The sequence below is a fragment of the Abrus precatorius genome, unplaced genomic scaffold (assembly GCF_003935025.1).
Source record: "Abrus precatorius isolate BTA unplaced genomic scaffold, Abrus_2018 Scaffold3, whole genome shotgun sequence".
Classification (NCBI taxonomy): Eukaryota; Viridiplantae; Streptophyta; class Magnoliopsida; order Fabales; family Fabaceae; genus Abrus; species Abrus precatorius.
Genome location: NW_020874373.1, coordinates 2,864,430 through 2,878,638, shown reverse-complemented (window position 1 = coordinate 2,878,638; position 14,209 = coordinate 2,864,430). Strand labels below are relative to the sequence as shown.

At 33.3% G+C, this 14,209-nt stretch overlaps 2 protein-coding genes across 4 annotated transcripts; both read left to right on the top strand.

The window, feature by feature from the left end:
- The first annotated feature begins 2,944 nt into the window (after nucleotides 1-2,944).
- LOC113863611 (replication protein A 14 kDa subunit B-like) lies at nucleotides 2,945-4,780 on the top strand. Its single transcript, XM_027497255.1, has 3 exons — nucleotides 2,945-3,049; nucleotides 4,132-4,393; nucleotides 4,542-4,780. Exons 2-3 carry the CDS (start codon nucleotides 4,135-4,137, stop codon nucleotides 4,604-4,606), a joined length of 324 nt encoding a protein of 107 aa, XP_027353056.1. The 5' UTR covers nucleotides 2,945-3,049; nucleotides 4,132-4,134; the 3' UTR covers nucleotides 4,607-4,780.
- A 2,425-nt stretch (nucleotides 4,781-7,205) lies between these two features.
- Nucleotides 7,206-13,985, top strand: LOC113862018 (heterogeneous nuclear ribonucleoprotein Q). Of its 3 annotated transcripts, none has more exons than XM_027495168.1 (9): nucleotides 7,206-7,430; nucleotides 7,936-8,775; nucleotides 8,851-8,967; nucleotides 9,170-9,310; nucleotides 9,468-9,641; nucleotides 10,909-11,116; nucleotides 11,223-11,398; nucleotides 13,099-13,184; nucleotides 13,700-13,985. In XM_027495168.1, exons 2-9 carry the CDS (start codon nucleotides 8,329-8,331, stop codon nucleotides 13,710-13,712), a joined length of 1,362 nt encoding a protein of 453 aa, XP_027350969.1. In that variant the 5' UTR covers nucleotides 7,206-7,430; nucleotides 7,936-8,328; the 3' UTR covers nucleotides 13,713-13,985. The 3 variants fall into 3 exon arrangements, with proteins under 3 accessions (XP_027350969.1, XP_027350968.1, XP_027350967.1); XM_027495167.1 differs by having other exon boundaries at nucleotides 8,329-8,775; nucleotides 13,329-13,855; XM_027495166.1 differs by having other exon boundaries at nucleotides 8,304-8,775; nucleotides 13,329-13,855.
- The last annotated feature ends 224 nt before the right edge of the window (nucleotides 13,986-14,209 follow it).

Sequence of the window (14,209 nt, the reverse complement as noted above, 5' to 3'; positions counted from 1 at the left end):
TATATATATGTGTGTGTGTGTGTGTGTGTGTGTGTCATTCTTGTACAATCACAACTTTGTATCTTGGCGTGGGAGTGGAATGTTACTCATGGAGGCCGTCCAATATTTTTCATTTTATTTTCTGACTTGCAAGCGTTACTTTGCGTTCTGTAGAATTGTATTATAATTTGTCTCATCCGCAACACAGTGTTGCTAAACAAAGGTGCTTGTAATCTCTGTTATTCACAAACTCATTTCATTTAGTAACCAAAATAAATTAAGTTTTCCGGTGGCGATTAATTTCTAATTTTTCGTTAAATTCTCTTCCCGCAAGGTTAAAACGGAATGTAACATGATAAGCGAGTTATAGTATATAACCGGGCATTTGGGTACATTTCATTTTGGTTTCCCCCAAAAAGGTGAAGCTAAATGAAAGTCACTGTCCCGGCTTGTTCAATTATTTGGGTACAGTTATAGTTTTTTTTTTTTTTCATTTCGGTCCTAATCACCGAAAATTTAGCTGAGTCTGAACACTTATCTCGGCAACCTCAATATTTGTAACACTGACACGTGTCAATTAAGTTTGAGCAACATGTTGGCATTGAATTGGCCATGAAACCTTAATCATTAATTTTCTTTTTTCTCCTCTCTTCTCTCCTACTCTGAATTCGAAAACGAGGTTTACGTAAAAGCTAGAAGAAAATGGGAACCACACCAGAGAATTCAGACCTAACGTTTCCACAAGCAGACGTTGCGGGTGAGCTGAATCCTGCAAGTAATACTCATGTTCAAGTTGATCCTGTATCATCAGAGGTGGCTGCCACCAAGGAAATGAAGGTATTACCAACATAGAAAATTGTCATTTGAATTGTGGAACCATTCTCTTTTCTGTTTTTTAGGGTAGAATTATATATACATCTCGTTGCTCTGATTGCTGTCATATATGTGTGTACTTGCTTGGTTGTTTGAAGGAACAAGCTGAGGCCAAACACGAGAAAAAGAAGGATTCCTTGGAAACACTAAAATCAGCCATTATTGTTTCAGGCATAATTGTAGCTGTGGTTGGTGCTGTCTTTGCCATAACCAAGAAGATAAAGGAGAAATGAACTTTCTCCCCTGAGAGATGTGGAAGAATATAGAGATTGTTTAGGTTGGTTTTTTGGTCAGGTCTCTTCCCTTTTATATAAATTAGTTCACATTTTGTGTTCACAAATAAATTAGTTCACTATCGATGTTGAAGTGATCATCGTGCATATTTTTTTTTTCCGATGTACTTGATGATTCACATCTCCGTGTGCGAGTTACATGTATTTATTTAGATACATTTTCAATGAGCAATGGTTACCGATGTTCTTCAGTAAAGCGTCCAAGCATTTTTCATTAAACAATTATGCAATTTGCAGGTAGTAATTGTTACACTATTTTTACACTTTTTTTGTTTGATTAAAAAAATAGAAACAATTTATATTGAATATATCATTAATAAATTCAATCAATAAACTAACAAAGCGATACAAAATAGGAAAGACTAGGAGAAATTGTTCGTACAATTATTCTTGCATAACTTTCTGCATCCTTTTATTCAACCAGTTCAGCACAAGTAAATAAACAGTAAAGTACGTACCAAAGTAAACAAACTGTCATGGGCATGGCCATTAAAATCATAAAATCTTCCATGAGATTAATAGCAATGGCAATTATTGATAATATCAAAACATAAGAAGCTATCCCTCTGTTAACCCACCATTTGGCTAGCTATTGCATAAATGACAAGAAAACTAATTGTATCATTGTTATGATCATCGCAACTAAGCATACGCATACCTGAGAACACGAATACTAAAACGAAAGGACTTTCAGTCCAAATGTTCGTGGAATGCCCACATAAACAAACGCACAAATGACCATGAGGGAGGAGTGTCACATCAATAAACAAGGCCATATCAAGAATAACACATGTCTGATGAAGGGCTAGGTGAAAAATCTAACTTGGCAAAAACGTAGTCCAAGTTTTAAGGATGAAATAACCAAGCAAGTCAGCTAATAAGTGAATGATGACTCCAACAGTGAGGTTGAACTCTTGGGTGATAATACAAAATTGATTTAAGATTTTTTTCTTGTATAAAAATTTATTTTTTTTTATGTAAGGAGTAAATTGAAAATTAGTATAAGGGCCAAATAAAATAGTTTTAAAATTAGCATTTCATTACATGACAGAGCCAGGTTATAATTTATTAGTTACACAAAATGGGTAGTTTAAGGAGTTATCAGGATGCTGAATTACAATAACTCAATTAGAATTATTTTCTTGTGTATGGATAAAATAAAATAAAAAATTCGTATTTAAACTAGATTAAAGAAACACTCTTGGGCCAATTTTAATGTTGGATGCACATGAATAAACAAAAGACTAGCAACTCATCTACATTAGAAAATAACAGAATAAATCCTTATCATAACACCGGCTGCCACAATTAGCACTAGTTGCTAATTTATTTTTTCTAGGTCCCATTCTTACTTATATGTTTTAACAATTGTATTATCTTTGCGTTTTGTGAGTTAATGATAGATTTTAGTTACACTCAATAATTGTCAAAATGTTAGAAAAGCAAACAATAAAATGGATCAACAATTTTTAATAGGAAAATACTTGTAAAATCGAGAATATTTCACTGAATTAAAAATGTTAGTTTAAAAAAAAAAATACTATCATCAAATATATAGCCATTTATTATTTTAAAACTAAAATAAAAATATATTAAATTGAAGTTAAAATGAATGATCAAAATATAAAAATGTGAGGAAGATTATAGGAACCATTTGAAAAAATGTAAAAGAATCATATAGATTTATTTTTAACCATTATCAATCGCATTAGTTGCGATATTGAACCATTAGAATTGTTAAAATTTTAATTTAACCTAATAATTGTTTTTAATTATAAATATTTTATTGTGGAAACAACTCCAAACCCGGAGTGAAAGGAGAACCCGCGCGCTCTCACTTGTTTCGCGTGCTTCTTCAGTTTTGCCGCTTTGTTTCTCAGAAATTGGCCTCTGAATTCAATCAGGTCAGGTAACAATTCATCTTCCATTCACTAACAAACGATGTTTGGTGCTTCTTAACCAATTCAAGTACCAAATTCTCTTCGCTCCGTAGCGTTTTTGTGTGTGTTGTGCGCGTCACAATTAGTATTTTCTTTTTCATAAAAAGGATTCCACTGTTGTCTTCATCATCAATAGAGCATTTGTTGCATTCTTAAAGAAATATAATGTATCCTTTAAAGTGGAGTTCGTATAATTGGTTGATTTGATAGAGTTCAATCATATTGTTTAGATCGATGAAAAGGGATGGAACAGAGGAAAACGAAATAAAATGATATTAGCTATTGTTTGATTATTTATCAAATACTTTCATTTTATCTAAATAAAAATACTCTTATTTCGTTTTTCTTCTATCTCATCGTAGAATATGTAAACGATAACAAATAATTATTCTATAGCATTCTCCCGTTGTATAATATCTTAACATAGCCTTGATGCCCGTATAGTGTAATCTTTTGTGATTTTTTTTTTTAGGGTATTTCAATTTTTCACAAACATGATTGCCTGCCCGCATTGTAACAAATTACTAACCATTAAGCCCTCTCTTACTTGTGATATTTTGAGATGGTTTTTTTTTTCGTCAAATGTGAAATATTGTGCCATTTTGAGACTCAGGATCAGTTTTTGCAAGTAGGTAGTAATTACCGTTGTTCCCATAACCCCAATTGTAGTACTAGCAGCAGCTCAAGTTAGAAGACCTATCTTAAGTTGATGGGTTGGTCACTTGCAATAGTGATTCATCTAGTAAAGGTGCCCGTCAATATATATAATTTGAAGTTACCGGTCTCAGATGTGCACCTTTTGGCAGCATGACCTGCTGTTTAGTGAACGGCAACTGTATATAACCTTTCAGTGTAGTTTTGCTCAGTTAAGGGATATCTGAAGTTTGAACAAGAGTAAAATATGAGACAGGATGTGTGTGAATGAAAGCTAGTTGTTGTTTCTTTTGACTATCAAGTAAACTAAAGAAGACAACCTTTTTTACCATCAATTCTGGTTTTGTCTTTTTTGTATTTTAAATCAGGTCATCTTGTTGTGTCTTTTGCTGAAGATGGATACATCAAATCCTGCGGCCTTTGTCAACGCAGAACTGTTACACTTTTATGTTGGAAGGAGGGTTCGGGCACTGATACAGGTTGTGCGATCTGATGGTGGCGCTGTCGTTGGAAAATCAACAGATGAGAAGCAGCTGGTTGTAAAAGGATCACCTCCACCTACTCCTCTTACAAATTTTGTAGAAGTTATTGGTATTGTTGATAGTGATAAGTCAATTCGTGCTGAGATATGGACCAATTTTGGTGATGCAATTGGTATTCTTCTTCCTTCCCATTCGTCAATTTGGTTTGTGTTTTGGTCATGAAATATATGGAATAAAATTTTTTCCCTATGATTGTTTTTTACGACATGCCTAAATATATGAACTGTGGGTTCTGATGTATTTTTAAACCCTATTGGCAGATATGGTCAGCTACAATAAGCTTTGCCAGCTTGCAAATGGAGAATTTAAACACTTGTTCCTATGAGCTATAACAAGATCACTTGATGATGTAAAGTCCTTTCTATCATATGGGATACTGGAGGAGACATAACCATTTTTGTTGGCAATATTTTTTTATGGTATGATGGTGACACTGTAAGGCTTGGTTGCTATTGTATGATGGTGACAATGAGAGTTGAAATTACATTCTGATGCAAATTACTCAAGCCTTTCTCCACAGCTCAAGCCCAATCCTAGTGACTTAATTAGCAATAATGCTTGATCATTTGTTTTAGGTTCTCTTCGTAATTGGTAAATAAGTTTCACTGATTATAATTGAAATCAAGAAATCTTTATTTTTTGTATCCCGTAAAGTAGAGATCATACTCTAGTTTTTAAGACACTATTATGTTCAGTTTTATGATTACCCCGGAAGTAACTTCTTTCAGAACATACATTGAGAAATAGGTTGTTGATTTACCTTTTACATTGGCTGTGAATCCGTGGGAACTTAATTAAGATGTCAAGGTTATCCAGCCCTGTTGCTATGATCAGCATTTCAGATCAGATTCTGGCATTTCGTGCTACCCATGCAGCTTGTGTGCTCTTAAGAGAATGAAACATATCTATCAGACAAGTTTCATTCGTTCACATTATAAAGCCAGCCCTACAACCCTTGAACAGGTTTTCGGCATGCAACTGTGTTATCCAACATGTCTATTTTTGCAGGAGAAGACAATTTCAGAGGATTAGACCTAGTTCCAGATTGATGACTTCTTCAAGATTCTCTTTTTCAAGAAATATACATTCGTATACCCATATAAGTCTGTTCCACGCAACGATAATGAAAAGGGCCAGAGATAGACCCAGTAACCCACAAGACACTACAACATAATTAGTTGACCCAAAACACAAAGATTAGCGACACACAAGTTGGCAACTAATATCAAAAGTCTGAACCAAACTAATATGATTATGAATTAAAAACTTGAACCTAGCAAAAAAAGCAACGACCCTTTCCCGCCTCTCTTGAACATAGAAATTGCTAAACATAAAAGAACTCAACACGAATGGAAAGCACAATACGGGAGTGTTTAGTAATAGAAACTTACACCTTATCTAAGAGTTTCTAGTTGTTTTTGTTTATTATTACAAAATTATTTGATAAATAAAAAATAAAAGAAGTTTGTAAATTTTCAAATTGTTTGAAAGCTAGTTTATGAAAAGTTGAGGAGTTTTTAGTTTATTACAAATTAGTTTTCTTTTTTTCATTTTTATTCTTAAAATTTTATAAAATGTTAGTTTTTAAGTGTGTTTTCAAGGGTAAATATTAAGAATTTTGAAAAATAGCAAGTTTTTATTAATAATTATAATTTTTAATGCATTAAATTCTATTTTATTATTTTCAATAAAAGCTTTATTATACATAAGTTTTTAAGTTGATACAATTCCGTGCTAGCCGGTTCATTTGCTTAGTGGTTATTATATTTCTTTAGATACATGTTAAAAAAATTGTTAAAATAAATTTCATTCTCACCAAATAATTTTAATCCTTTCTTTTTTAATCATTTAACACAGTTTAACTAGTTGTAAAACTAGTTAAATTAAAACACTCTAATTTTATTAGTTGATTATAAAATATAAACTTTCAACTATAAATTATAAATTTTTTACTAGCTTATCAATTATTAAATATAGATTATAAGTTTTCAATTAATTTTATTAATTAAAACTTATATAAGAAAACAAATCATTGATGGAAACTCATGCGTAGTTTTCAATTATTTTTATTTCTATTTTATCAAAATCACAGAAGATTTGTACACCCGAGTCCCAAATGTCCAAAAATTCATATCACTTTGTCCAGCATCTCATTGGTTTCTCCTCTAATTCCATGCATCTTACAAACTTGCCTCTCACCTTTTGGACTCTTCACTGCAATTGTTGAAGGCATGTGATTAAGAGAGTCTAATTCTACTACACATGTCTGGACATTTTAGTAATCATAATGAAAGAATTTAACTAGATGATCATGAAGTGTTTTTTTCGAAACAATGACATCATAAAATGTACAAAACTAAATTATTATACTCTCTGCAGGGCTTGTTTGCCGATAGTTAAAGATGCAATCATAGTCATAATTAATGCGAAATATTAACTACTAATGTGAATTCTGCTTTAGCATCCCCGATGTATATATATTTTACATGATTTGGAAATTTCTCAAGGATGGATAATCAACTATAAGAGCTAAAGAAAAAGTGTAAAAAAGTTGTAATAAAAATATTTATTTTATTTAATTAAAATGTATTTATATACTTGCCCGTTCATTTTTTTATTACAAGATATCAATGGTTATTAAGAAACTGGAATTTGGATTAAGTTTAACATTTAAAAAGTAATACATTGACGGGAGGAACAGCTTCATACAATTTAACATTTAAGTCATTCATAATTCAAAAAATATTTATTTATAAAATGATAAATAAATACTATCTTCTACTAGCACTCCAAAATTTGAAAAATTTATTGTTTATGAAAAGAATGATTCTTGAAGTAAAAAACCGAATACACGTGTGTATTCAATATCAATATATACTCAGAGGAAGCTTTTACGGCCTTTAATGTTCTTAAGCTCTAAAATTTCGAATGTTGAAAGATTATGGATAAAAAGAAAATGTATATATAAATCTAACAGTAAGAAATGATGAAGGCGTAGAAGGCCCGGTCCAAAGGCCCAACGCAAAAACCCCTGTACACCGCCGGCCAACAGTGAATTTGGCCACCATAAGCAGTAAGCACAAGGGCACGCCCACAAAACAGGATTAGGGTTTGGAACGCAACGATTTTGGAGTTTCGATTTCGATCAGGTACTTTCGCTTCTCTTGCTGTTCCTGTTAATAATGCTCAAACCAGCAGAGCTTTACTTTTTTTTTTGGTATCCTGTAATATTGCAAATGAAATAGGGTAGAAGAATCATCTTGTTCATATAGTTTATTGATACTCGCTGAGATTAGTTAGTGACAGTGTATAATACATAACAAATCGTTCAATGAGGATCTCTCAGTGGAGGTGTGGTTCTTGGACAACGCATTCTCATGCGAAATTTTACATTACAGGCTTTACATTTCTTACTTAGGGAACTGTAAGATTGTTTTCGTATCACAAAAGCACTGATATAATGTGACATATCTTAGCCTAGTTAAGCAGTGAGGGCTTTGGAGTAGAATGCGTTGCTTTTAACTTTTAATTATTCTCTACATATAATGTGACATTTTTGTATGTATATTTTATTATCATGTAGTTCAGTTTCTTATTTCTTGCTTTTGTTCCTTTCCCCACCTCTTTCTGTGTGCATCGCCCTCTGACAAATAGTTAGACAAGGATTAAACTGGCCTCTATTTTCTTTCTGGGAAACTCGCGGCTTCTAAACTTTGAGAAATTCTGGAATTCATTTCTCTGTAGATTATTTTGTCTTTTACTGGCCTGTTGAGCATTGTTATCCTCTTGATTTTTCATTCAGAGTTCTTTCTTGCCTGTCTTTGTTACTTTTGTTGCTATGTTTTGATGATCCCTGGATTTAGAATCAATCACATTGCTACTCCTTGGTCCATACCTCATGGCACAGTTTCTATCAAAATTCTTACTCTGCTATTCCATTTGGCCTCTCATATTGTTTCCACCTTTCCATATTTGCAATCTCTCTTCTATGAATGCTTCTGGCATCTGTGCTTCCTTCACAGTTCCCCTGCAAGTTTGCTTTTTTAGATGCACAAAATGCCTGGGACAAGGCAGAGAGATGTAACAGCCCAAAATCCAGAGTCTCCAGAGAGGAACAGTGAGCCTGAAAAACCTACAGATTCCGATGAGCAGGTAGACCTTGATGGAGACAATGATCAAGAGGAGACAATAGAGGAAGAAGTTGAGTATGAAGAAGTAGAGGAGGAGGAAGAAGTGGAAGAGGAAGAAGAAGAAGAAGAGGAGGAAGAGGAAGAGGAGGTGGAGGAGGGGGAGGATGAAGAAGAGACTAAGCCCTCGGATGTCGAAGATGGGATGAAAGTGGCAGATACTGAGGATGAAGTTGAGAAAAAGAAACATGCTGAGCTTCTTGCTCTTCCACCTCATGGGTCAGAAGTCTACATTGGGGGCATTCTGCAAAAAGTTTCTGAAGAAGATTTAAGAGTCTTTTGTCAGTCTGTGGGAGAAGTTTTGGAGGTAGGATGCATGAAATTCTTCTATCCTTTTTTTTTACCCTTTTCATGATTGCCCAAACTGATTAAATTTGTACAGGTTAGGATTATGAAGGGAAAAGAATCTGGTGAAGCAAAAGGTTATGCTTTTGTGACCTTCAAGACGAAGGAATTGGCATCTAAGGCTATTGACAAGCTAAACAACTCTGAATTTAAGGTATTTTATTTTTACGCTTGTTTATTGTAATTTTCTCTAATCTCTAGTGGTTATCTTGTTCATTGATTATCAAGTCTTTGACTCCAAAGTCCCACTTTTTGATTTGTTTGTCTGTTAATTTTTAAATATTTTATCTTATCAGTTTAGCTGGCCTCATAGTACTGTAATCTGAAATAAGTCACACTTCTGTCTGAGTTTCCAGGGAAGAAAAATAAAATGCTCAACGTCTCAGGCTAAGCATAGGTTGTTCATTGGTAATGTTCCTAGAAATTGGACTGAAGAAGATATGAAGAAAGTTGTTGCAGAGATTGGGCCTGGAGTCATTTCTGTGGAACTGTTGAAGGTTTGTTGATGTTATTTTTTTCTACTGTATTTTATATGGTTTGATTTTTTGTGTTAGTTAACATTTTTTTACATTTGTTCTTGTTAACAAAACTATGAAGTGCATTGAATGATGGGTAATTTCTGCCTTGACCTAGCAAACTGTTTCATTGTTACAGGATCCACAGAGCTCTGGCCGTAATAGGGGGTTTGCCTTTATTGAGTATTACAATCATGCTTGTGCAGAATATTCAAGGCAGAAAATGTCAAATTCAAACTTTAAACTTGACAGTAATGCTCCAACAGTGAGCTGGGCTGATCCAAGGAATTCTGAATCCTCTGCAGTCTCTCAGGTGATTTATTATATTCTTGATATTTGAAATTAAATTTTATGAATAACTTCCCTTGAATTTAATTTTTGGGCTGATATCTGCACAAAATGAAGTTTGAGAATATTCTTACCCATTTTGAAAGAATAGCTTTCAAAAATTGACATTGCCAACATTTTTGGGCTGATGTGTGCACAATATGAAGTTTGAGAATGTTCTTACCCATTTTGAAAGCTATAGGACTAAATTGCACATATGAAGAAGTTGGGGGGAAGGGAGGAGGGAGGGTTTGGACTTGAAGGAAAATTATATCTAGCTTCTAAAAACATCTTGAAGAACATCCAACCTGGCTATGGCCCAAGGTATATTAGTGAGAACAGATAGCAATATACTATAGCCCAAAACATAAAGGAGAGATGCATGGAGCAGTATTGCTCTAAAAAGACAGAAAATGGAGAATCCAAATTACCTAGCATTTTTTAAAGTGTGCAAATTACCTAACAATCTTTCTATTGCCTATGTCAATGTTTGCTTTTGCAAGTTGTGAAGAAGGGGATCCCTGGTTATTGTATTTATTTTATATCGTCTATTTGCTGCTGTTATAAATATGGGATTCACCAAGCCAGCCGAATGTTTATCTAGGCTTAAAATAAACTTTTAAAATAAGACATTTTTAAACTCATGAGAACAATTTTATTTTATTTTATTTTTTTATTAAAATTATTATGATTTTATTTGAAAATAGTTTGAATTTTTAGGATGCAAAATTACTTATTAAATTGTCATAATTGGTTTTGTTTAACATTTCTGTTTGTCTTAGACAACAAGGTCTAAGCTTTTTACCCGGTTGAAGAAAAGACTAGGAAATATAACTGTGTAGTGACAACACTGAACATACAATGAGGAGTAGGAATAGCATTATCAGTAGAGTGTGAAGGGATATACAGTGCTTTTTTTATGTAGAGTCATAATAGGATGAGGGACCTTCTCTGAAAAACATGTTTATTTACTCATAATAAACTACTATTATTCATCACATCATTATTGGTTTGTTTAAATTTTTAAAATATTATTGTTAATTAAAATAATTTTTGGGAGCTTTAAGCAAGGTTTTTTTCCCTGCCTTACCATTGGGAATAATGTTATATGCTTATGTAATTATGTTGTCTATGTGGAGCTGTTAATGTTATGGTTATAGGATTAACTTGTGGTCTTCCAAATGAAATGCTTGTTGGATTTTTAGTTATTCTTTTTAGAAAGTTGTACCACTAAGACTAGGTGCTTGTTACAGGTAAAAGCATTGTATGTAAAGAACCTTCCAGAAAACATTACTCAGGATCGACTAAAGGAGCTATTTGAACATCATGGAAAGATCACAAAAGTGGTTCTCCCTCCTGCCAAAGCTGGACAAGAAAAAAGCAGATTTGGTTTTGTGCACTTTGCTGAAAGGTCAAGTGCCATGAAGGCATTGAAGAATACTGAGAAATATGAAATTGATGGTAGTTTTTATTTCCCTTTTTGAATACCTTTTTTATATATATGTTTTTTCAATTGAAGTGGACAGTTGTTCCATATGATAAGCATTAATTTATTTGGGATGGATAGGTCAAACTTTGGAGTGTTCACTTGCAAAGCCACAGGCAGATCAGAAGTCATCTGGGACAGCAAATTCACAGAAGTCTATTGTACTTCCCACATATCAACCTCCTCTTGGTTATGGTATGATTGGAGGTGCCTATGGTGCTATTGGTGCAGGATATGGTGCTGCTGGCTTCGCACAAGTAAGTTTTCTCTTTTCCTTGGTAGAGTCCAATTTTTTAGTAAAGCAGCATTCTCAAAAAGTTGAGTGTTGGGGGTTGCAAGGAATATGCTTCCCATTAAAACACAGTGGCAATCGTGCGGTCTCACCTTGAGAGAGAAGGCGTGGGATGGGAGTGAGCTGCACTTCTCTAATTGTAAAGCATGAAAAATTTTGTCAAGTTGGATGATTGATGCCTTGAATAGTCCCCCTTAATTTCACTTGCCATAAAATCTCCAACTTGTAGTTCTTTCTTTAGGATATATTTGGAATGGGGTTTGAAGGGAAATGGAAGAGAGGGTAAAATTTGTACCTTAAAATTGTTAGGGTTATATAATGTTTATAAAAATAAATAAGCATCTTACCAACAAGTGCCTTTGAGAATTACATGGGAATACATTAGAGAAATTATACAAGAGGTATATTAATGACTTTTTTGACAAAAACTTTATACTTTTAGTTCTTTAATTAGTGTCCTAGGGCACTAGTTAGCATTTGCCAATAAATAAAAAAAAATGGAACATTAAGTTTATACAAATTTATCATTTTATTTCCTTTATTTAATTTTTTTTCAAATTTTAGAAATACAATTTCCTCCTTTCCCTTTTCTTCTAAAATCCCATTTCAAAACATACCCCAAATTTAGTTATTGATGGACTTGTTTCCCTCAACCCTGGGACATACAGGCTAACATTATCTTCCATTTGTGGAATTAGGGTCTCTTGACAAGTGTCTGCATCTATGAAGCCCTAATACTTCAAAACAACAAACATATCCGTGGTGGACACGTATCTGATACCGATACATGTCCGATACATCTAGATACTTATCTCAAAAGCATCTATAGGTTATCCGATACATCTAAATACTTATCTCAAAAGCATCTATAGTTTAATTTATTTTTAAAAATTAATTTCTAACCTAATACAACTTAGATACGATTGGAATATGGCTCCTAATCATTTGATACAGTTTAGATAGAATTAAATAGTATAAAGGCAGATCTTCTTTTTATGATAGTTCTATATTTTTTTTTAATAAAATTACTAATTCTTTTGTGAAATTCTAATTTAAATAAAAAGGGTAAAGTATGTAATTTTTTTGTGTTTATAGTAGGAAAAATATTTTGACTTAGTTATTTAGACAAAAGAAAAATATGATCTCATATATTTTTTTTTGTAAGATGTGATCATTGATATCTAAATATAACACATTAATATAAATGAATTATCAATATTTTTTTATAAATATTTTTTATATGTATAAAGTATATTATTTCTTTAAATTCATGTTAACGTATCTAACTCTTATCAAATCTTGAATTTTAAATCTTTTCGGTATCTCCATATCCGTATTGTATTGTATCCATGTCTTATTAAGTATCTAGGCTTCATAGGTCTGCATATGTTCATATCTATGTTAATTATGTTAACATATGTGGTAATAGATATAGTAAATCACAGTAGCCTATTTATTTGTATGATGATTATATGATTTGAACAATTGATAAATGGAATATTGTAACTGCGTTAGGGTTTTACTCTATCTGCTCTATGCTCGGTAGCTTTTAGTAAGGAAGTGAAATGCACTCCTCTCTTTGCTCTTTTAAAGAACACTGCAGATACGTGGTGCATCTATGGCTCTATGTGTCTTTTACTGATGTCAAGGTCCTTAAATGTGCAGCCACCTATGTATGGTACCGGAGCAACCCCTGCTGGCATGGCAATGATGCCGATGCTTTTACCAGATGGAAGGATTGGATATGTATTGTAAGTATCATCATGATTTATCTAGTTTTAGATGTTTAACCTCTCATTTCTACTCATGTATGTTAGGATGTGTTACCTCATTCGACATTAGTATAATGATTAGCACCATCAATAGTTGAGTTTATTTATTTTGTTGGGCTGTAGGCAACAGCCAGGGTTGCAACAGCCTGTTCCTTTGCCTGTGTCCCAACATGGCAGGAGTGGTGGTGGTAGCTCACGTGGTGGAAAACGAAATAATGACCGCAATCGTGGGCGTGGCCGGTTTCATCCCTACTAATGTAATAGGCTATAAGGACCTAGGAAACCTGATTAGTAGTTACCTCTGCAACTGCAGAAAGTTAAGCCTTGTGGTCGTACGGATAACTTGGGAACAAATCCGGGGAAATGGAATTACAATTCAATCCATGTATATTTTTGAGCTTCATACTTATAATGCCTTTCATTTTCTTCCTTTATCTCGCGGCATGATGGATAAATTATGAAACTAGATTTTCTGGCAATTTTGTGTCCGTCAGCAATTGCAACTGAGGCTTAAAAGTGTCGATGTCTCAAGGCATGGAGCTCAACAGATAAAGACAAATAGGGACTTCTGTTTATGGAGTCATGATTCTTGTAAGATTAATACTTCTACTTAAGGCTAAGATTCAACCATGCATCTCAATCAGCTTTTCATATAATTTTTATGTGTATCTTGCCCTCAATTTATCGTTCTCAAAATTCTTCGAGAGCAGAGCATAGTGATAAGGACACAAGATAAGTCTTGCTAGACTAATGAAAAATTATAAAGTAGGTGTGCGGTTGATATATTATTCTTGCTTTTGATCGTCCTTCTAGATGAACCGAAACGATGCTAGAATGAATAATGGTCCAACACTAACGCCCCTTATCATTAGTGTACTGCACTTAATGCTTAATACGTACTAAATCGCAGTTTCTGCACTATTTTATAAGTAGGACTAACGGAAAAGGAAGTATGATACCATTTTCATAAATTCTATTCAAAAGTTACGGACTGGCGTGTTTTT

Coding starts and splice junctions, on each gene's coding strand:
- LOC113863611 (XM_027497255.1), top strand. CDS start 4,135: ATGGATACATCAAATCCTGCGGCCTTTGTCAACGCAGAACTGTTACAC. Junction 4,394..4,541: donor CAATTTTGGTGATGCAATTG/GTATTCTTCTTC, acceptor CCCTATTGGCAG/ATATGGTCAGCTACAATAAG.
- LOC113862018 (XM_027495167.1), top strand. CDS start 8,329: ATGCACAAAATGCCTGGGACAAGGCAGAGAGATGTAACAGCCCAAAAT. Junction 8,776..8,850: donor CTGTGGGAGAAGTTTTGGAG/GTAGGATGCATG, acceptor AAATTTGTACAG/GTTAGGATTATGAAGGGAAA. Junction 13,185..13,328: donor GGAAGGATTGGATATGTATT/GTAAGTATCATC, acceptor GTTGGGCTGTAG/GCAACAGCCAGGGTTGCAAC.